This window comes from Euprymna scolopes, chromosome 13 (assembly GCF_053919585.1).
Source record: "Euprymna scolopes isolate OS-2025 chromosome 13, ASM5391958v1, whole genome shotgun sequence".
NCBI lineage: Eukaryota > Metazoa > Mollusca > Cephalopoda > Sepiida > Sepiolidae > Euprymna > Euprymna scolopes.
This window is the reverse complement of record NC_136494.1, coordinates 69,199,594-69,224,200: the sequence shown is the minus strand read 5'-3', so window position 1 is coordinate 69,224,200 and position 24,607 is coordinate 69,199,594. Positions and strand designations below refer to the sequence as shown.

Below are 24,607 nucleotides of genomic sequence, written 5' to 3'. Positions count from 1 at the left end.
GAGATTTATAGATTTCAAATATAAATTTTGTTCCAAATTATTTTTTTACTCACGTTTTAATCCTTTGCGGAATATTTTTTCCAAAATCTCACAGAAAGACTCAAATTTTTCAGTTTTGTCATTGACAATCCCTTTAGACAAGCGAAACTCTAATGTCAGTGCTGTAAAATAAAAATAAAAAATGAAGAAAAAATTAGTTGAGAAAATCTTTAAATTTATACCAGTTACAGGATTTGTGAATACATTAGCGAAATTGGAAATAAAAGGAATGACTAGACTTTATTCATACAGATAAACTGTATAAAGAAACTGGAGACGGTATTAGAAAAATAAAAGGCTTTATTGAAATACAAACTCATCCAAGCAAGAAGACCAGATATCAGGATTCAGAAAAAAGGAAAAACTCTGAAAACAAAATATTTTGGTATCAAAACTGATCAAAGAGTTAAGCGAAAAAGGGAATGAAAATTAATTAAAATTAATTGGAACACTAGAGACTATGTTGATTTAAAACTACAATAGTACAGTTTTTCCTACAATATTGCAGGGATACAAGTATTTAATGGCAAAATAACTAATTTCTTTTTTAAATAGGAGTCACCACTTACCAAGGCCCAAAGGCCTCCCGAGGATAATGGTTAATGATCATACAGTAGTCAATAGGACATTGTAGTAATCGTTAATAGTGAAAATTCAATAAATTGGATTTGAGCTAAAATTGATATGAATTTCCCAAACCAGGGCTCTACAGACAAAGTTATCTTTAGTTGACCTTTGACAAGTAGATATTTTCATTTACAAGCCAAATATAGAAAAGTTACCAGCCAAACCGACATGATTTTTGGAATATGACATCTTTGTTCCATGATGAGTATGTACATCATAACAATTTTTCTGCATTTCTTTTTTAAATAAGTGTAATTCGAGATGTGCACCAAATTTTATGTTGAGATTTGAAAGTATAAGCATTCAAATTTCATCGCGTTTTTTTTTTTTTTTTAAAAGTCTGTTTAAAAAAAAGTGTATATTGTTCTATTAAATCTTATCGTTGAAATAATTTGACTTTGCTCGTTTTATTAAAAAATAGAACGGTTGAAAAACATTTTTTTTTACTCAGTAATGAACTTGGGAAGATTTTCAGTGAAAAAAAAAAACACAACTACTAAAAGATAAGTGCTTTATTATTTCTAGTCACTACTCGAGAAAAAAAAATCACCTGCAAATACAACTGTTTCACTTACAATATAAAGCCCTGCAATATGCTCTATTGAACCAATGACATATAAAAGTAGGATAACACGCCAATGATAAGTAATAAAAATACATTACAGAATAACTTGTAAAATATTTAATTAGGGATATATAAGTCTTGCTAAACAAGCAAATTTATAAATAAGTTAATCATCATATTAATTGTGCTAAGTCAATTTTTCAAATTTTTTTTATAGTTTCAGAGCTTTTTATGGTTTTTATAGTTTGAAAGGTTTTAGATTTTTTATGCTTTTAAAACTTATGGTTTGTACAATTTTTATAGTTTCAGAGCTTTACATGGGTTTTAGGGTTTCAGAGCTTCTTATGGGTTGTATGGTTTCAAAACTTTGTATGGTTTTTATCATCAGAGAGCTTTTTATGGTTTAAGAACTTTCAACTTAACGGACCACTTTCCTGTACTTTGTTTAATAATTGAACCACTAACAATCCCTGGTCTTTTGTTTTTCGGGACAGTAGCAAAGTGCAGTATCTTATCTAATATTACATTTTCATTTTTACTGTCCAGAATTAGTGAAGAAGAAATAGTTTTATTTTTTGCCACAATCAAGACTCACCCTTTTTGTACAGCGGAACTTTTTGTCCACATTAAAAACCGATCTTGTGTCTAATTGCCTTTAGGAATTTCACTCTGCAGCAAGTTCTGCTTGTTTCAATTATTTGGGGCATTTTCTTAAACAATTTTAATCAGTTTTAAATAAAAAAGTAAAAATTAAAAGAAAGATATTGAGTGCATATGCGGGGCGGGGAACAGACAGGACGTCATTTTGAAATGAAATAAAAGTATTTTTCTTCCCTTATATCCATCATGAAGTCTTAGTTCTCATGGAAAAATTAACATTTTCAGTTTTCAGAGAGAACTCATGAGAAGGAAAAGAAAAGCAGGGCAAGAGAGGAAAAGAGAAAAAAAGATAAAGTGGTAGAAAGAGAAAGGGAGAGAGAGAGAGAGACGAAAAAAAAAGAAAAAATAAGGAGATAAAGCTCTAGCAGTTTGGTAAAAATTTACATTTTTTTTTTCTTTTTACAAAGGAGTCACCACTTATCAAGGCCCAAAGGCTAATCGAGTATAAGGGTTAACGAGTGAACACTGATAAATAGTAATGATGGAAATTGGGTAGAAACTGATTATTTACAAGGATGGGTCAACAAAAATTTGTTAACATTGGACTTATAAACGAGCATGTTATAGTCAACTGCAAAGCAGCCACATGGTATTGTGTTCCACAGATGGGCAGATTCTTTCTAGGAAAGAAGCTCTCTCCATAGAATTTTCGTTTAGTTTTAGGTATAGGTAGAGAGAGTAAAGAGAGTAATGGAAACTTTTGACAGTGGTTGTAGCTAGACAAGTGTTTGTCATGAATGCTTTACAGGATAAGACCATACACTGAAGCTCAGTTGAGCATCTGCCATGAAACTAATGATAGAGCAGGGATAGATTATATCTCTTCTGTGAGAAAATGATAGCAGGGAGGACGAGAGGGCATCCCCTGCCAGATTTCCAGACTTGTTTTGTACCCCTTTTCTTAGTTAAAAAGAAAAATATCGGATTTTGATAAAAAAAGATGAACAACTTATATCCATAACAAGATTCTAATGATTTAAGCAGAAATCCTTTTTCTTTAGATTAATAATATTCAAAAAAAAAAAAATGAAATTCTGACAAAAAGCAAAGAACTCACATAACTGATAATATCAATAAAAAAAAAAAAAGGAAAAATTTAGAATAATTTAAAACGTTTTAGATTTGAATTACTATATATCTATACTATTAATAAAATACTAAATTTTTATTTATTTATTTATGTGTATATATACCAATAAAACTTTCGAACGAATGCACTGAATTAAAAAAATTCTTTTTCCCCTTAAAGGTACGAGTCCCTAGATTATCACTATCTATATATGGTTTGTAATGAACAATGCTGAGCCACACAAAAAGCCCAAAATAAGGGTTTTGGGCGGTTTTGTGCAATTATCAAAAAAGTTACCTGCCCATGTCAACGGAATTTAACACTGCCTGTATACAGTCGCGGTAACATCATTCAGCATACGGACAGGACTTGTGGCGCAATGGATAATGCGTCTGACTACGGATCAGAAGATTCCAGGTTCGAATCCTGGCAAGTTCGTAATAATTTTAACCATCATTTTATCCAACGTTTACTCATTATCGTTACCCTTAGTTAGGGTATTTTTGTTTTTTCATTGATTTTATTTTGTGCGTATGGGAATTTCCTATACTCTGAGTTCACAGGGTAAGCGTTGATGGTAAGATGATGTTGAGTGTACTCGATTTTGTGTTTGACTCGGTGTTGTGTGTGCCGACGCGGCGCAGCTGCTAGTATATAATAAATGTAATCTTTATGCAGATATAGAGAAAAAAAAAAGAAACTGGATATTACTGAACAAAGGCATAACTCACTCTAGGCGGATTAAAACTGCTTCCTCCTTCAGAGAAAGTCTCACGGGAATATCAAATTCATAAACAGCCCCCCAGTCACTTGTATATCCCCATCAGGGAAGATGATGATGTTAGGGTTTTTCAGTTCTTACAGGGAGGTTTCAATGTCCTCCTACATACAGTGCTTGGTATTTCTAAATGATCAGCCATCTGGTATTGACCAGTGCAACAGAGCACAGATGTGTGGATGGTGGTTATATGCAAATACCGAGCTGTGTGCGAAATGATGTCACAGTAAGGAAAAAGAAAAAGACTATATAAAAAAAGAAAGATCACTTTACAGATGTGGGTGACGTCACAGATGTAACAAGTAACGTGTGGTGAGAAAATGAGGAATAAAGGTGTTTCCTTAAAATCTGAAACAGAAATCGAAGTGTTTTCCTCTTTCCTATTTTTTGTCTTTTTTGTGAAACTGAGTCTATGACACGTGGGTCCTGAGTGGGTCTACGACATGTTAACGCACGTGTAAAACATGTGCAACTTTACACCAGACTCAATGCTGTTTAACTTCAGTAATCTAAGAAGAACCAGGGTGTCAATGTGATTATATAGACTGAATACTCAGCAGTTACAAAAAGATATTTCTCAACAATTTGGGGGAGGGATGATTGGTAGAACTTTGGTTGAATCAAAAAAAAAAAAAAAAAACAACAAAAAAAACAAACATACTCAGTGGACTTTTCAACACTCAGAAAATCAATATTTATTTATATTAACAGCAGGGTTTTGAAAAATTCAGAAATTTTGATCTCTGAAGAATCAACCAAGAGTCGGAACAATAATCAACAATAATCAAACATTTGAGAATTCTAGGAGTTAGAGTCAGAGGCAAAATTTTTAGAATCCCAGCAGTCAGTATCACACCTTAAAACCTCTCGACTCAGCAGCCGCAACTAACAGTCAATTGAAAGTTTTAAATATTTTGAAAGCACACATGGTTCCATAATAATTACCTCTAAGAGTATGACTTTTTCAAAAGAGTTCATTCAGTGTGAAAAAAACGTCCATGTACACTTTTATTAGCGAACAGGTGTTTATTTACTAATTCGTTCCAAACAATCAATAAACAGGTGAAGGATTCAGCGTATTTATTGATTTCTATTTTAACCTACAAATTTTGTTTAACAGATCTTTTCATCTGATAATTGAAAAACTATGATTACTTGTTTTTTTTTTTTTACCATATAGTCACCACTTATCAAGACCTGGAGGCTACTCAAAGATAAGGTCAAGGATAAGGATTAATGAGTATCGTAATGGTTGGTAATGGTGTAAGTTGGATAATCAATTCATTTTATAGAACAGCTCATCAACAACCTGTTTACATTGAACTTGAAGACAACCGTGTCATAGTCAGCTGAGAAGCAACTCTGCAGTATTTTGTTCCACAAATGAGCAGTTCTAAGAAAGAAACTCTGTTCATGGAATGTTCGCTTAATTTTAGGCAGAGATAGAGAGTAAAGGAAATTGCTGATAGTTATTGTATCTAGTCAGATGTTTGATACAAATTCCTTACAAGGCGGAACCAGAGTTAAGCATCTGCCATGAAAATAGCAATAGAGCAGAGATATGCTTGCAATGTCTATTCTATGAGAAAAAGGTAGCAGAGAGGAGAAAATGGCATCATCCACCAGATTTTGAAGTCGGTTTTATATCCTATCCAGGCAGAAAATGGTGCTTTAAGCAGCTCTTCCCCAGATGTAGCAACAGTACTCTATCTTTGGATGTATCTGACACTTAGGTATTCTAGCTTTCACATTTTAAATGATGCACACACGTTCGAAATTTAACATTTTCGATTAGGATCAAAGTACAGTGTCTGTTCTGATCTTATACTTCATCTCTTTTGTACTTAATCAGTGAAGAAGAAATCTTTCTAGACCGAGACAATTTTCATTTTTGCTCCAATCTGGAGTGCCTGGTTTGGAGGAGTAGAATTTTCCTGCACATTAAAAACTGATCTTGTGTTTAACTTTGTTCTTGTGGGGAAGTAAATAAGGACATTTGTGCTTAAGTACATCTTTTCTTTAGATGAAGTCACCAATTTACAAATGAGTTATAGATAACATACATGTGTGATTGAAGAAAGGGAATCAAAGAAACAGATTTATACATGTACTAGCAGGTCACCTGGCATTGCCTAATCGCAAAATATGTTTACATATATTTTGATTAATGCAGATTTTGTATTCATTTTTATATCATATTGGACCCAATACATAGTTATGATTTAAAAAGTTTAAATAAAAAAAAGACTTGTGCGCCACCACCAAGAATTGAAACCAAAACGTTTAGCTTATGATTTACTTTTTTCTTTGACGTTAATGCCTGATGATGTCATGGGGTCCAAATAGAGAAGGTGATAGCAAGGACAGTCCACTTAGAAATGCACAAAGCATTAGATGTATAAGGACACGAGCTGATAAGATATAACTAATTTAAAATTCCCCCCCCCCCTGTGTGTTTCCCTTCCCTCTAATCAGTAATTAAAAACAAAAATCACAATGAATAAATGACATCAAATTTGTATTGAATTCATATTTTGGAGGCTATAAATAAGAAACTTAAATTACATGAGAGTAATTTCTTCAGTCAGAAACAATCACAGCAAAAGCATGCAGAAAAAGGAAGGACCTGCAACTAAGATATGCATAACCATTATTATATTCTGTTTAATATCCGTTTTACTTGTTGGCATATATTGGACTACCTTAAGAATTGACTTCCAAGCTAATCTATCTCTGACCAGGTCTTTATGTACTCATATCCATTTTTATCACTTCCTCCCATGTTTTTATGTTTCCTTGTGAACTGAACCTGCTACCTCAACTACTCTACATCTAACTCAAGGATTCTCATCCATTCTTTCAACGCGACATACCACCAAAAATCTCCTTTTTGCACATAGCTTCCTATAACTGTCCAGATTTAATAATATTTCTCCTCATGCAACACATATCCTCAACTTTCACTTGCCAGGTTTCACTTTTACACATCATTACATTGCGTACACATGCCCGATAGACTTTCTTTGGTTGACAGTGATAATGTTTGGCTGGTTAGTAATTGCAGAATTTCTTTGAATTTATTCCATCCATTTCTAATTCTTGTTATAAATGGTTCCCTGCGAAACAAAATTGCCAACCACATGGAAAGACCTGTGGAATATTTTTTCCAATAAATAAACTACATTATCAATCATCAAAAACTGGCAACCAGGATACAGAAGACCACTTAACTCATTCATATTTCCTTTTTTTTTTTTTTTTTTTTTTACATAGTACGTCACCACTTATCAAGGCCGATAGGCCACTCAAGGATAAGGGTTAAAGAGTGTAGAATAGTCAAAAGGACAATATAGCAATCGATAGTAATGGAAGTTCGGTAAATTTGTTAACTTAGGTGGAACGGCTCATCAGAAACTTGTTCACGTTGGACTTGAGGACAACCATATTATAGAAAGCTGGAAAGCTGGAAAGCAGGAAAACGGAAGACTATTCCACAGGCGTGCAGTTCTAAGAAAGAAGCTTTGTTCATGGAATCTACGTTTAGGTTTAGGTACAGATAAGAGAGTTTAGGTACTGGAGAGAGAAGAACCTTCAACACGCCTAGTCACACTTCAGAGTTGAATGCATATTAATTCAGTATCCCCAATGATGCAGAGTTAAACAAAGCTGAAAAGGAAAAGATAACAAAATACCAAGGTCTTATGTATGACATGAAAAGAAATTGGAATATTTGGAAGATCTCTATCATTCAAGTAATTATAGGAACAACTGGACTTATGAAAAAAAAATTTTTAAACTACCTGGCAAATATACCCGGTGAACCAAGTGCAAGAGAGATTCAAACAATTACACTTAAACGGACAGTCAGAATCTTAAAAAGATTTCTTGGTTGCAATATTAGAGTTAATGGGTGGATGTTTGGCATTCGGTAGGATGTCCCATCCCCCGCTTGAACTAATAAGAAAATTTTAAAAAAAAAAGGGATTGCTTGTAAAGATCAACAAACCAGACAAAAATACTAGCAAGTAGACAATATGAAGGATTTGATTAACAAAGTTTATGTAGACAACATGTTCAATTTCTTGAAAATCACAAGACTTTACAAGAAAATTTGAAAATACACAAAAATCTTTTTACCCACTCAAATATTCCAGCACTACACATTTAAAAAAAAAAAAAGAAAAAAACATGATTCAGTATTACCGACAATAATCTAAGATCATTCGTAGACATTTATGCTGGCAACACTAATATCTATGGCAACACTTCAAAAGCCATAAACGACCAAGTTCTGATTCTCTCTCCTCTGATCTTGAGCACATGGTGCAATGTTGAAAAAAGTGGCAGGTTAATTTTAATGCATCTAAAACCAAGCTTCTATCTTTACACCATTAACACTCTGATCCCCATCTGGCATAAATTGAAATGAATATCTCTCATCTTGGAGAGGCTCCATGTTTTGACAAGCTTCTGGGTCTGACCTTTGCTACTGATCTGAGATTGAACACGTACATCAAATCAGTTGCCAAAACTACTGGAAAAATCGTGGGATCGTTCTACCACTCCAGTAGATATCTCACTGCTGATGCAATCCTCTATCTGTATAAGAGCTAAGTACGTCCTAAAGTACTGTTACAATATCTGGCCAAAAGTTGCTCAGCATGGCTTATCCTGCCCTGATAGAGTTCAAAACCAGCTTTGAACCCTTCTTCCCTGTCTCTGCTTTATCATTATTTTCATGGCAAGTACTCATCTCAGCTCTAATCTATGCCCCCCCCCCTTGCCTGACTTTCATGAAAAATACTCGTCTAGCTGAAACCACTACCAATAATTTCCCCCATTCTTTATTTGTACGGCCCTGTCGGTGGAGCATTAGAATACGCCGACTGCCCCCCTGCAGAGGGTAAAAGTCCCTCAATGGGGGTCCTGGATATGACCTTAAATTATATCCGATGGTGAGGCCCCAGCTTGCGGGCTCTGGGGAGTGTGGAGCCACCCTTTAATTGCCATTGCTCCCAGGTCCACTGTGACCCGGAGTGGTAGTACCTGTTAGGGTCCCAACTATGGGTTAAATAGAAACTGACTTGCAAAAAACAAATATATTCTATTAAAAAATTTTCAAAATCACCGGATTCTGCATTAAATAACCTGAAAAGGGTTGATATGCCGTAAAACAACCAACCAACCAACTTTATTTGTACCTAAACCTAAATGTAGATTCCATGAACAAAGCTTCTTTCTTAGAACTGCACACCTGTGGAACTCTGTTCCGTTTACCTGCTTTCCAACTAACTACAATATGGTCGTCTTTAGTCCAATGTAAACAAGTTCTTGGTGAACCATTCCCCTTAAATAATCCAATTTACCAAATTCCCACTACTAACAATTACTACGATATTTTCCCAGTGACTACCATACACTCAATAACCCTTACTTCCGGGCCTTGATAAGTAGTGACTTCTTTTGTAAAAAAAAAAAAAAAAAAAAAAAAAATTATGCATAAAAACTAATATAAATAACCTTTCATGGAATTAAATGACCAAACAGGATCGATATACCAAACAAAACAAAACTATTGCAATCAATGGTAAACTTTAATGTTTATACAATCATTCTGACAACTCGATTGATGTGTGCATGGCATGCATACACACTGCAACACATCAAGAGCAGATAATTTTGATTTTTTTTGTATATTTTTTCAATCAGTAGTATTTATTTCTTGATTAAAAAAAAAAAAACTTTCACTTCCCGTCTCTAGATATATAACAACTGTATATGTTCCTAAACCTTTTTGTAAAACAATGACTCGTTTGAAGATTCCAAGCACATGTAGATTGCAGTAAAATCTTTAAAAAAGAAAAAAAAAAAAAGAAAAAAAAACGTGATTACTTCTCATCTCAATGATATTTAAATTTATTTTTTTTATGGGAATTACTCCAGACAAATCATAAAGCCATTTGACGTAAGAAGCTAAAAGAAGACAAAAAATAAAGGTACTAATCCAAGGCCAAAAACTAATCAAGTATAAGTGTGATACGGATAGATTCTGATCCAGAAAACAGCAATTTTTCCCACTTTGTCAGAAACATTGCTTATAAAATGTGACGACTAAAGCAAAAAATAAGAGCAAGGTTGCCAAAAGTAAACCCAAAGTCCACTTTCGACTCTCCTCAAATAACAATAATGTTCTAAGAGAATCTGTGTTACCTTTGCCCTCATCCCAACGAGTATGTTTTTGTAGGCCAGTACTGGTTCTGGTTTCTCAAAGCCACACCGCCTAGTAGAAGGTAAAAAAAAAAAAAAATAAATGCTTGGTATTTGTTTTTTTCTGAAATTAGTGAAATTGTAAATAAATAAATAAACTGTCAGAGGAAGATGTTATTCTTTTTTAAAATTATCATCTCTATTTACAATACAACACACACACACACACACTCTCTTCTGTCTGTCTAGATGCAGACAGGTTAAACGAAGTTGAAATTCTACCAAGTCAAACACAATAGCACAAAAATATCAAATGTGATGTCTGCAATCTTTTCTTTTCGATAAAATAGTTTGCATAGGTACAGACATGTACTACATTCATATGCTAACACCCTCACTAAAATGGGATTAAAGATGCAAGCCCCGTGAAATAACCAAGAGAGCAGCTAAAACAAAGGTAGTCGGATACTTTACGTCAAAATCTCAATATGGGCAATATTTTAATGGAAATTACTCCAGACAAGGTCTGAAACCACTTGATGTAAGGAACTGACAAGAGTAAAAGATGATTATCACAAAGGCAAACGATGAAAAGACCAAGGCTTTAGTTAGGAGAAAAATAGCATGAAGAGAGTTCCATAAGGTTGCAGTTCTTGGAAAGAAGCTACAAAGAATAGGAAGCTGTATTACAATGAGGTATGAAACCAGCAAATTGATGGAGACCACTAGACCAACGAGTCAAATGAGCTGGAACAAAGGAAGTAGGAAATAGATCAGACAATTGTGAAAAACAAATACAGCAATAGTATTTACAAAAAAGATTGAGCCTAGCAATATCACATCCGAGAGAGAGAGAGAGAGAGGTTGCAAAGAAAAAGGGTGAAGCAAATCAAATTAGATGCGTTTCTGCACCTTATCAAGAACCCTTAAATTGGATTTTGTTCTACTCAAGCCTTTGACCGCATACGATGATAATGATCATCATCATATTCATTTAGTCATTTTATTTCGCTTGGTCAGGTGTCCAACGTTTGCTAGCAACCTGGAATCTTAGCCTCCAAGTTTGGTGGGTCGATTCTATTCAAATTTCATTGTCGAAGATTCTTGTTGCCACTTGCATCCAAGTTCTCTTGGGTCATCCCATTTACCTTTAGTCTTGCACCTCAAGAGTTCATCAATTTTTTTTGTTTTATCCAAGAATCATTTGTTTCAACATGGTGAAAATAGAAAAACAGTGTGGACTCACTAATCAAGATTAACATAGAAGAAATGACGATTTATCGAATAACTCCTATACATTTCACTAGCGTTGCTTGGATGTGGAGAGGTTTTATGGTAAGGGTATTGAGCAAAAAAAAAAAAAAAAAAAAATTAACCAACCCCCCCCCCTAAAAAAAATAAATATATATCCAAATAGTAGAATATAGCCAGGCGAGCACAACAATTTTTTAAAAGTAATAAGCAAGCAGGCAGGCAGGCTCAAACCTGTAGTGCTAAGAGGAAAAGGAAGTAAAAAAAAGCAAACGGTTTAGTCGCTGTGCCCACCATGACATACGACATCACCACCATTCAAATTAAGCTTAGTCATTGCAAGGCATATGATGACGTTGAAAAAATATCAATGAAAAAAGTGACCCCTCCTCATAAAAAACGGCTCAGTTGACAGTGAAAGAATAAATATTTTTGGCCCATTTTTGGATATTTGTCAGTCGAGAGACCAATTTTGTAAGTGTTGGTTATGTGTGTCAAAAGTTTTAGCGAGACATACAAACATACACACTAACAAATGTTTTAAATTTATATTAAAGAAAGAAAGACTAACATTAGATGGTTATGCAGAAGAATAGGTGACTTAAAATCAGCAGCAAACAGTAAGAAAAAATTCTGCATTTTTCTCAATTATTTTTTATATAATATCTCTATAATTATAAAACTCAAATGACCTTGTAACAGGTGTTGTAACCACACATCCGGTTTACGACTTCCGGTTGCACATGTGTACATAAACATAAACCCATAATAGCGTAAACAAATAAACACAAATCGCTACTTTTGCAGAATTTAACCTGCGCACTGAAATATTAACATTATTACTTAGAAATTATTATTTAATATGGGAAGGGTGGGGATATTTTGCTACTGTTCTGTATTACAACTATACTGTTGCAATTTTCTTACAAATAAATCAACTTTGACCCATTGACAACCATAAGAACAATTTACAACGGAGATTTCCCCACCGCCTTTCTTTTTGTTATTTTTAATTCATTCTCCATTTTTTAATACACTTTTCTTAAAAATATTCATACATTTTCTTCTACACTACCAACATAAATAACCCTGAAAATGTTTTTTTTTTTAATTTGCATTACAGATAAATAATCAACGTGGCAATAAAACATTGTTTTACTGTGTTCATTTTCAGTGTCCCAATTGTTTGGGGGTTTTTTTGCATTTAAATTATCCAAATGAACAATTGTTAATACTTCCTGCATTTTCTTTTTTTTACATCGTTCATTTCCATATTACGTTTAAGTTATTTTAACGCAATTTTCTTACAAATAAATCTACTTTAACCCCTTGACAACAATAAGAGCATTTTACAACGGCGATTTACCCACCGCCTACATTGTTTTTTATTTATTCTTCATTTTTAATACACCTTTCTTAAAAAAACATTCATACATTTTCTTCTACACTACCAACATAAATAAATAACCCCAAAAATGTTTTTAATTTGCGTTAAAATAAAAAATCAGTGCGACAATAAAATGTATTGTTTTACTGTGTACGTTTTCAGCATCCCAATTGTTTTTCTTTTCACGTTTAAATTATCCAAATAAACAATTGTTAATACTTTCTGCTTTTTTTTTACATCGTTCATTTCCGCATTGTCTTAATTAGTTTTATTGACCTTATTAACATATAAATTAAATATTTGACCCAATGGGTCATGAATGTTTGTTTAAAATAAATGAAAAAAAGTTACATTTTATTTTCTATTTAAAAAGCCATTCTTAACATGGGGAGAGTGTTTTTTAACTATTCTGTACTTTCAACTAACAATTTCATTTCAAAAAGATATATAAAAATTTGAATTTAACTTTAAGTATTATGGTATCTGTTCAGTGCACATTTACCAATAAGTATGGTAAACCACTTTATAATACAATGGCTGTAATTGTTGTTTTTTTTTCAAAATAATTATAAACAGAATGACTCATAGAAATTTATCTATATTCTTTTTTCATTTTAATATACTTTCATAGAAATGTTTCTATTATGTCACAAAAAACTATTTTTTTACGTCATAAGTGTCATGCTCATACATTAATTCCATAGCTAATGTAAGATACTGACCCAACGGGTCATGTCTAGTAATAAATAAAATGCTATGGTTTCACTGTTTTGAATTTGTTTTTAATATTATAAAAAATATATTACTTTATGAAATATTTAATAATTTCTTTCTTTCTTTTTTTATAAAAGTAAATAATTTTTGATCTGACATTGTTTGCTGCGAACTTTGTGTTCGCTATTCTTCACCAATTGAATAATTTTAATGTTTTCGTGATTGAAAAAGAAATGTCACACTGATTAGTTGAGAGTCATTCATGTCTTCTAATAGAAGCCGTGTATTGAGGACCATGCGTGTGTATCCGTATTGTTTTTTGGGGGTTTAGAATTTTAAAAATCATTGGAAAATATGGACCAACTGGATTTAGAGAGCATTGACCTCGAACCTGAACTATCAGTAGATCGAGAATGGTGGTGATCTCCACACGAGAGCAGAGTTAGACACAAGATAGGTGTTTCATGTAAAGCGAAAAATTGAAGTTCCCCAAAAAGTATAACTCTGGATTAGTAAAAAAAAAATTAAGATTGCCTGTTTTGAAGGATTTCTCCTTCACTAACCAAGGACAGAAAATATCAGCACAGATACATTTTGAATTATTTTTTTTGCTATAAAATTTTTTAAAATTTGACAATGTAACAAATTAGGCACAAGGTCATTAAAAGTGTAGGGTAAATAGGGGTTGTTGATTCTCGTTCCTCAAAAAGATATAAAAGCATCTATTCTACTCTTAGCACGAATCATCTGTTTCACCACAATACTATATCTATTTTAGGGGTTCCTATTTACTTTGCCTCTTCAAGAGTGCAGAGTTAGACACCAAGGTCGTTTTTTAATGTGAAGAAAGGAAGAAAAATTTAAATTGTCCCAGTCATGAAGGATTTCTCCTCCTCTAACCGAGAACAAAAAATTAGAGTGTAGTATCATAACAGATACTACACTTTGATCCTGGCTCGAAGACCAAGAAATCTCTTATGTTGTCAGACTTAAGGTGCTCTCAAATTTGTTGGAAATTTTATTTTTTATATATATACTGGCATGGGTGGCCGGCGTTGCCCGGGTGTTTGGAGGTGTATGCTGAGCAAAAAAAAAAAATGTCAATTTTTTAAACTTTGACGCCTATTATGACCTCTTAACATTTATTGTTTTGGGCTTAAATCAAGTTATTAAGTTAGATCCATGTACAAGGAACCTATATCTAAAATTTCAAGTGTTTAGACCCAAAATTGTCGGAGGAGTTGGGTAGAGTTCTCAAAGGTCAAATCGTTGAACTTTGACCCCTTAACAGCCAAATTTCTGGCCGATAACCGATCACATAGATTTTCCCAAATCTCAGTACCCCGTATATCAAATTTCGAGTCTGTAGACTTAAAATTGACAGAGCTATTGCGTAGGGAAATGTACACACAGAGATACACAGACACATTCACTTATATATATATATATATATATATATATATATATATATATATATATATATATATAAAAAGATTCCATTGGGATAAAATCGAGCAACGGAGGAAGAACAAATCTGAGCCAAAAGGTTAAGAAAGTGGTATTTATTTTGATCAGATGCGTTAAGGGTCTACCTCGAATAAATGACATTCATTTGAAATCAGGGTGATCCAAGCAGGGAGTGTTTCTTTGCTATTTCACTGACCTAGAATGCAAGTTCAGACCCACCCATCTCACTTTCATTTCATACAACTAATAAAATCTGATATAGTATAATAACTGTGAAGTCGAACATTCGACAAATAATTGCCCAGTCAAATTATCAAAATTTGTTATAGCTGCTTATAAAGTAAATAGCATATTTATATAATAAATCAGCATTGTTATCTCCACCAAAGAGGTTGTTTATGGTCACGTTTGTGTTATATAGTCGAGTGGAAAACAATACACAGATATAAAATATAAAATAGATTTATTCCATAGGATATAATAATAGAAGTCAGTAGCAACAACTTGTAATGAGTTAATAAATAAACTGCTAAGTAATTGTCTGTATTTTTGAGACGAGGTGTTTTCATTTATTGAGATTGTCGGACTGACTTCCTCATCTTGGTTGTTATAGTCACAACGTTTCAGCCGTTTTCAATCCTGAACGAAGGCAGCGAAAAGTAACATTCAAAACAGAGAATCAGCAACTATGTCCCAGAGCCTAGCTGGAGTCCAAACACGGTACCTCCGTAATAATAATAAAGGGTGGGGTTCGAGACTCCTAAAAAACGGTTCCCCTGTTCGATACAAAACACCTGATGAAGGCCGGAGGGCAAAACGGCCGAAACGTTGTGACTATAACAACCAAGATGAGGAAGTCAGTCCGACAATCTCAATAAATAAACTGCTAAGTATTCACATTTCAACTTAAATTTTGAGATATCTAGGTAAAAGTCACAGAAAGATGAAAGTGAGTCTGGTTTTCTTCATCATAGAGACTCATCAGTTAACCCATATATTATTATAGCCAATGATATCCCACATCATCTATACCCTTGATCCTTGATTTTGAAAAGTTTGGTCATGGTCAGAATTTCAACTTCTGATTTTTCAAAATTTGATGTATGGATTTGATGTTCCTTGATAACAATAACCACCAAGCAAAAATTTCAACCTGATCAGATAAATAGTTTTCTCGTGATTAATGTTTTCATGGTATGATTATGAGAATATTTCATGCAATATAGAGAAGTCAGGTCAAGAGAAAAGTTTGGCCCATCCTTATGTTGTCAGATGGAGGTATGCAGTCTAACGACTGGCTTATGTTATTTTTGTATATGTCATCAGTAGGGCTGTGACAACAGAATATTCTTTTCATTGTTTTGACTTAAGTATATATCTGACACAGTAAGACAGTCAATCAACTGAGAACCACATCAGTCTATATAAAAACATAAGATATTAACAGATATATACTCAAGCCCTAGTTATCAGGTGCATAATTTTTATTTTGAAGTTCTTTGATTTTCTTTAAGCTTTGCTGACTTTTGTCCACATAAAGAAATAGAACTGGTATGCAAGATTGTATTGAACCAAAATTATATTTCTAATATATAAAATAAAATCAGTTAATCTCTTTTACATTCATGCTCGATAGCTTTCATAACAAGGGTTTCATAAAAAAAAAATATGTTCTGTTAGTTTAATAGGGCAAATATTGATCCATGTTGTTAAAAGCAGAATTTTATTTTTAATAACATTTTAATTAGATTTAGAGGAAGTTGGAGGAGAACTTACTTAGTTCTTAGCATGGACTATCATGCGCCCATCGACATTACTTAGATTTAATATGAAAAATTTAGAGATTCACCGGAAAATATCACCGGAGCTAATTGCATATGAATCATACAGCTGACTTCAAATAAAACTATTTCTAACAAATCAGACCTTGTATCCCAATAACATTACTGATTGGAAAATAAATTCATTCAGTAAAAAGTAAATACATCAAAACAAAAAATGAAGACAAGAAAAGAAGATTCACTTAAAATTGTCATTCCATCAAATCTTGAATACACAGCACAATAAAATTCCATACCACTAAACTACCAAATTATTGTTAAAGTCTACTTGGCTTCCAATTTTTAAATCAGAAATTGGTAAGCGGTGTTTATCAAAACACTGTTACTTGTTATATTTTAGGCAGGATGCTGTTTTTTTTTGGGGGGGGGGGAGGGGGTCAATTCATAATTTGTCTTTATTTTTTTTTAATTATTAACATACAAGAAAAATCAAACATGTTTTTATGAGAAACTTTTGTTATTTTACAAATAATCAAAAATAATTTTTTTTTTATATAATTAGAACATTTTGGGAGGGGTAAGATTCAAAGCATCTTTTTAAAAACGTTTGTTACTATATTTTATAATTGGAATATATTTTAGTGTTTGAAAATACAATTTATATAGTTCATATGTAAAATATTCTTTGAAATATTTCATTTTTTTTTTTTTAATAGTCAAATATCTTTTTTTGTTGTTTATAAATAGAAATTTAATAAAATTTCAATATATTTAACATCATTGTAATAAGGTATCCAATACAAAATATTTGCAAAGAAATTGTCTTTTATTTATATTTATTGTAAAGTGAACTAGACCAGTGAAATTTAAAATACTACTGCCACATCTGGGTGGAGGAGTTGCTAAGAGTACTCTTTCCTGCATTGACAGGTTTCAAAACAGGCTTTGAAATTTAGTGGGCAAATCATTTTTTTTTCACCCAACTTCCTTTCTCACAGAAGAGACGTAGCGTTATTTTCATGAGTGGTGCTCAACTAAGCTTCTATCTATGCTCCCCCCCCCCACTGTAGAACATTCACAACAGACACTCCTCTATCTACAACAACTGCTAGCAACTTCCCTTATTATCTATCTGTACCTAAAACTAAACTTAATTCCATGACCAAAGTTTCTTTCCTAGAACTGCCGGGTATGTGGAATGCAATACCACGGGGCTACTTCCCACCTGACTATAGCATAGCCGTTTTTCAGCCTAATGTGAACAAGTTCCTGTTAAGCCATCCTCTTAAATAAACGAACACTACGCAAGTTCCATTATTACCGATAATCAAGGTGTTGTCTCACTGGCAAATTGACACTCATTAACCCTTATCTGTGCATGGTTTTTTGGTCTCAATAAGCAGTGACTCCCACCCCTAGTAAAAAGAAACAAAAAACATATAAGCAGTAGTAAATGATGAGAGACTATTTATTGATAAACACTGCTTGTCAATTTCGATTTCAAAACCAAGATATATAGTTTCCATTTTGTAGAACATTCACAACAGACACTCCTCTATCTACAATAGCTCATATTTAAAAAAAACAAAAAACAAATATCTATATATATATATATATATATATATATATATATATAAAAGTGAACGTGTCTGCGTCTATCTGTCTGTGTACATTTTCCTTCGCAATAACTCTGTTAATTTTTAGTCTACAGACTCGAAATTTGATATACAGGGTACTGAGATTTGGGAAAATCTATGTGATCGGTTTTCGGCCTGAAATTTGGCTGTTAAGGGGGTCAAAGTTCAACGATTTGACCTTTGTACCAAACTCCTCCAACAATTTTGGGTCTAAACACTTGAAATTTTAGATATAGGTTCCTTGTACATGGATCTAACTTAATAACTTGATTTGAGCCCAAAATAAATTTTGAGGGGTCATAATAGGGGTCAAAGTATAAAGAATTGTCCGTTTTTTTTGGGTTTTTTCAGCATACATCTCCAAACACTCGGGCAACGCCAGGCACCCATGCTAGTATATTGCAAATACTCGAAGCACAGAAAACGTCAAACATTGTTTCGTTATAAAATGCAGTTTAAAGATATGCAAGGCGGTCAATCAGAAACACGAAATATTATCTAATTTTCATCAAAAGTACTTTTAACGGCTACACGTTTTATGGGTTTTTTTTGGGGGGGGGGGGGTAAGTAGTTTTTTAGCGATTTATCAGACAGAATAAAATGAACCAGAAGAAAAAAAAGACCTAATAAATATTTAATTTTTTTTTCAACATATATTAAGGTTTTATGTCTTGAAATTTTTTGTAATGAGGGTTAATAATTTGTATTAGTTTATTATAGTATTCGAACTGCTGTTCTCATATCGGAGGGTATTTTCACAAAATTTCAGACGAACCTCTGCCCTTCTTCAGAGATACCTCATCAGACTCTGGAATCTTTTTGTCAAATACCAGAATCAGTACGGAATTCCAAATGTAAACCTTTATTTAATCCATGGGAGTAGCTTGCTCTTATAACAGATAAAGTGCTAAGTATTAATCAGTTTTAAGTGGCAGTCTTTTGGAGGTTGAAGGTTCAATCCTCAGTGTGGGCGCTACTAAGAACGCAATTATGAATTATTTAAGCCTTCAACCTGATCATGACTAACAGAACAAAAGCAAAGTACTCCATGTGGTTCTGTTTAAAATTTTGTACAAATTCAGAGTTCGACGAGATGCACTAAGTGTGTCAGAAACTTTGTGAAAAATATTGAATAATTCGACTCCATGTTTTTCCAAGCTTATAACTACTCGAAAAATGTAATTCAAACACTAATTTTTTTTTTCAATTAAAGGAGCAAGGACCAAGGTTTCATTTAAAAAGAAAAAAAAAAAAAAACGTAATTTAAAAAAAAAAATGGTTTTTAACTTCGGACTTTACAGGTAAATTTCTAAAAAAACACAACTTTTTTTGTTTTAAATTTAAATATATTATTTATTGACCTTTTATCTTCGATTTGTGATACATAAAACTTTGGTGAGTAAATTAATTATTTACTTTTTAATAGACATTTCAAAATGGGGGGGGGCGTGAATTTAAAAAAAAACAAAACGTTTGTCTAAAATATTATATTCGGTTTATTGGAAAGAGCATAAAATTTCACATTGACCTTAAAAATATCGTAAAAATAGAATCAATAGAAACACTTTGATAGATTTTTATAGTTTAAAAATTGAAAAATATTGAACTCATAAAATTCAATTAATTTCATTACTGTTTATAAAAAAAATTTAAAAAAATATTTCTATTACTTTTTATACAACTTTAATAGTTTATTTTGGAAGTATAATCCATAAAGAAAATAAACAACCCACTTTTAAAAGAGAAATTACGAGTTTTTTTTTTTTTTATATTTTATTCGCAGTTTCGTGTTAGGGGTGTCAAAAATTCCTACAAAAATTCTGATACACCTAGAGATGCACGTGAAGAAAGTTGAAGATTACATCGGCCGAAATATTGTGAGAATAATATCCAAGATGAGAACAGAAGTTAGAACAATCGACATGACACAAATATATTCAGGTTGATGTGTAATAAAAATTGCATATACAATATGTAATTACAAAAATTACATATACAATATGTAATTACAAAAATTACATATACAATATGTAATTACAATAAAAAAAAAACAATTTAGTAGGTGTACAGTACGATTTTAACAACAGTTAGGTTGTAATCGTTCATTCATCAATTTATCTTCACTTATTTTTACTATTTTTCATGCCAAATAAGGCATATTACCACTTGGAATGTAAGAGGTTATTGAGATCGTGAGATGTCTGTTTACAATACATTTAAACTTTTGCACATTAATACAATCATGGAAACAAGTAATAGGGATGGAATTCCTAAGTCTAGCAGTCTGGGGGAAGAAAATATTAGAGAAGTAGAAGGCTTTCCAACATCTAAGGACTTCAACAGTGAAGGGGTGAGATTTTGCTGCTTGTCAGATTATTAGAGTTGAGGGACACAAATGTTATGAGTTCATCAGAGCATATTTCATTAAAGTACTTGTAAAACAGGCACAGAGATGCAACACTGTAGTGATGGGACAGAGATTAGAGCTTGGGCAATAATGCGGGACTGCTTAGATTTGAAACTGTTTTTTGAATCCTGTCTTTTACAGATTACAATGTTAACATGACTGCATATCATGCTATTAAACTAAGCAAAACTTACAGTCACAATTAGAGTTTATAGGCAAAACATCAGACACTGCGATTATTCACCAAAACCAAAATTATTTTCTGCACATGCTATTAAAAATCAATACAATTTTTCATTAATTTTTTTTTTTTTTTAAACGATTTTTGCATCCTAAATCACATTTTCAATATTACAAAAAAATAAATATTAATTGAATTCAGAAAATATTTTCCATTAAATTTTTCCGTTTAGGCTTTCTTTTATTTATAACTTGAATATGTGGTTCGGTAGTGGGAGCAGGCTTGGTTTTCTCAATTTTCCCAAGCAATGCCGGGACAGGAATCCAACTAGTATATTATTTGTTTAATTTATAAAGCAGATGCTTGGTGAAGTAAGTCACTTTAAAAATAATTTCATAACACCTGTATTGCAAATTTTTAATAAAAAACAAACAAACATTCTTTATAAATTCGATAAGTTGTAGTTTGGTAGACTTTTTAATTTGTTAAAGTTATAGCTTCTTGTTTACTTAAAATAAGTGCTTTTCTTTATGCCAAATTCATGGGTGAATATGGTTACATTTGTGCTCATTTTTACATTAAATACTAATTCCTATTAATCCCTAACTGTGCACCGAACAGATACTGTAATATTTCCAAGATCACTGGAAAAATGGTTAGATCACTCTACCGCTCCGGCGCTCCAGTAGGTATCACACTGCCGATGCATTCCTCTATCTGTATAAGAGCTAAGTACGTCCTAAAACGGAGTACTGTTACCACATCTGAGCAGTTGAAAAAGACTGATAGAACTGGTCGGGGTGTGGCGCTGTGGCGTCTGTTCTGCCTGCACCAAAATTAAATAGCTCAGTCAATGGAGGAAGAAACCTTCCTATACTGAGACGATTTTATTTTTGCACTCCGTGCCCCTTTTGGGGGAGCTAGTTTCTCCCACATTAAAAACGAATTTGTGTCACATTTTGTTTTCGTGGGGAAACAAATAAATAATCTGTTATCATATCTGGGCAGGCTGCTCAGCGCGCGCTCTATCCTTCCTTGACAGAGTTCAAAACCAGCTTCGAAACCCAGTAGTAGGTGATGATTTTCTCTTCCTTGTAACCTCTTTCCTACAGAAGAGACGCTACGAGCCTGTCTCTGCTCTATCGTTATTTTCATGGCAAGTAAGTGCTCGTCTGAGCTCCAATCTATGGTTCCTCCCCTTGCCAAACTTTCACAAAAACACTCGACTAGCTACAACCATTATCAACAATTTCCCCCACTCTATCTGTGTCTAAATAAAAAAATGTGATTTTCGTATTAACATAGTCGAAAACCTATAAAAGTCGTAATTTTAAAGAAAATTGTGGCGGTAAGAAAAAACAAACAATTATTTTATTATTAATCGCTGAAAATTGTAAAATTTGATTTTCTCAATTAAAAAAATACTTGATCAATTTACGTAATTTTTGGAATATGACAGCTTCGTTCCGTGCAGATTATACACTTATGTGACCGTGCTGAAATAATAACGTTATTCTTAACATAGAGAGAGAGGGAGGGACGTGTTTTGTAATTATTTTCTACTTTCACCTAACAATTTGAATTGAACTTGAAAATGCTATAAAAAAATTTTTTTTTTAAATACCACGGTAACATAAGTGCATAAGCACGAAAAAATCGGGGGGAGATTAATAAGCGTAATTCTAAATATGCACCCTAATAATTTTATTAATATAGAAATGTAAATACGAGAGAAAACGCGCACGAACAAGAATAACCTGTTACTTTTTATTTTTAATATTATTACTATTAATACAATTTTCATTATTAAAATAAAAATATATTATCTATAAATAAAATATATAAACAAGATTATAACTAAAATCCTAATAGTCCTAAATATATATTGCAAGCATTACTATTTTTTGCAGTAGATATTGTTTTAAAAACAAACACGATAAATAATATTAGACCTTCGATTTAAAAAAAAGACAGAGAAAACGAAGAAACGCGACATGTGTGAAAGAAAATACCTTTTAACTGTTTTAGTAATGGATCGCTTACAGACATTTGCAATCTAGAGGCGGAAGCTTCACTCCAAGAAGACGGTTGATTTTAGGTGGACGGTACATATAATTTCCAGTTGAAAAGTGGTTGTTTATGTTTATTTAGTATTTTTTTAGCGGGTGGTGTCAGCCGTTCGCCATTTATTTGATAGAAGCAACACCCAGTTTGTCAAGAGTGCTCTCCCTTGTGTCAGTGACGTCACATATATCGATTAGCTCAGGTATTCTCCTAAACAATGTCCCAGAATACAGTGCAGGAGTTTTGAATTAATACTTACATAAACGACGCCTTTTATTCAATTAATTTTATTATATCGGAATCACCTATTTAAGCCGGATATTCTATCATATGAAGGAAGGTCATTTTTTTGTTTTTAATTTTATTTATGTAGTTCTTGGCGATCAAGAGTTACCCTTCTAGGAAGAAACTTGATTTTTAAACATTACATTTATATCCGAAGGCTGGTTATTGAAATGGGCTTTCCTCAGTTGATTGGGGTATATTTCTGAACCTGTGCTTTGCCTTCCTCCCAAGCTTTTCCTTCTCCCTGTGTTTTACTGGCCTTACTCGTGGTGGTGTTTTTCATATGAATCATTCCAGCACTTGGCTATTTAGGTGAATTGGCCCCCTCTGTGCTAAGCTGAGGTATGGTTCTATGTAGTTCTAGGAGATCCACCCTCTCAGGCTTTTAGTCCGTAGCTAATCACCTGAAGTGCAACTTGCAACTATAATAAGTAAAAAATGATCGCTAAAAGAAAGGAAAATATGATCCTTCTATAAACAACAATTTATAGTGTAGGTTGCCAGAAGTGATGACAGTGAATTTAAAAGAATTAAAGCTAATAAGTATTAGCTGCCGAAAGTCCTTTCTTCAAGCATATATACTATTTAGTGACAATAGTCATGCTCAGTTGATGGGTGACAGGAGTGAGTGTCTATGGTGAGCTACGATGTTCACTCTTTCGCTGCCGGAAATTCAAGTGCCCCGAGACGTTTTCTGCGCAAGCGGCTAGAGGCGCCCTTTTTCTTTTTACTGAATTGCTCTGGAGGTTCAATGTTTTGATTTTTTTTTTTGACCAATCAGAGAGCTTTCCGGGCTGTCGGAAATTATGTGTCTGGGAGCCGGTGAAAATCTTTAAAAACCTCTGTATTTTCCAAAAAAAAGGGCAGTTAACAAAATTCAGAGATAGTGTTGAAAGATATATATATCACTACTGTCTGCAGCTAAAAACTAACGCGACAACACTGTGAACGTAGCAAGCGAGTCGGCTGATAAAACAATGTGGGCGAACACACAGACACAGTAACTAACTTTTGTATTCTCCCTTTTATTATCGCATGCTCATTTTTAATTAATTTTATGTAAATAATTATTTTAAAACTTCCTTAATCTCAACTAATTCCCTCCTTTTGTTCACTCATAAATGAACTATTATTTTCATTGAAATATTTCCTAAAAAGTAATAAATCTTTTTTTATAAATTGAGAGTTAACTGTATTTATTTTGTTGATATATTTTCTACGAAAGAACATCGTAAATTCGACTCTCTGTATTGCTCTCTTTACTTCTTTTCCCCACAATAATAGTAAAATTAATTAATAAATAATAAACAAATGTAAGAAACATTGGAAAAGGCCAAAACTGGCGACCCACCGACGTGATTATTTTGAACACGCAAACATTTCTATAAAAAAAAAAAAAAGGCTATCTTCTGATGCTTCAAGTAACCAATCTTTTGATGTGAATTTCAATGAAACTAAACAAAATGAAACCCCAAGAAATAATTTCAC

The 24,607-nt window shown here is 32.8% G+C and overlaps 1 protein-coding gene and 1 non-coding gene across 3 annotated transcripts in view; one reads left to right on the top strand and one right to left on the bottom strand.

The window, feature by feature from the left end:
• The window catches only part of LOC145292061 (uncharacterized), a 146,263-nt gene extending 122,227 nt beyond the window's left edge, over positions 1–24,036 (bottom strand). The window contains exons 1-3 of one of the 2 annotated variants that reach the window (XM_080138110.1): positions 22,783–23,772; positions 9,949–10,018; positions 54–161 (exon numbers count right to left, since the gene is read on the bottom strand). Coding sequence is in view for 1 of the 2 variants with exons in the window: in XM_080138109.1 (XP_079994235.1) it covers positions 54–161; positions 22,783–22,819 (145 nt within the window). In the remaining variant the exon portion in view is untranslated. Of the gene's footprint in view, positions 1–53; positions 162–9,948; positions 10,019–22,782 lie in introns of both variants that reach the window. The other variant, XM_080138109.1, reaches the window with a different exon arrangement.
• Trnar-acg (transfer RNA arginine (anticodon ACG)) lies at positions 3,326–3,398 on the top strand. Its single transcript has one exon. It is a non-coding gene; the product is annotated as a tRNA-Arg (tRNA).
• Positions 24,037–24,607: the final 571 nt, after the last annotated feature.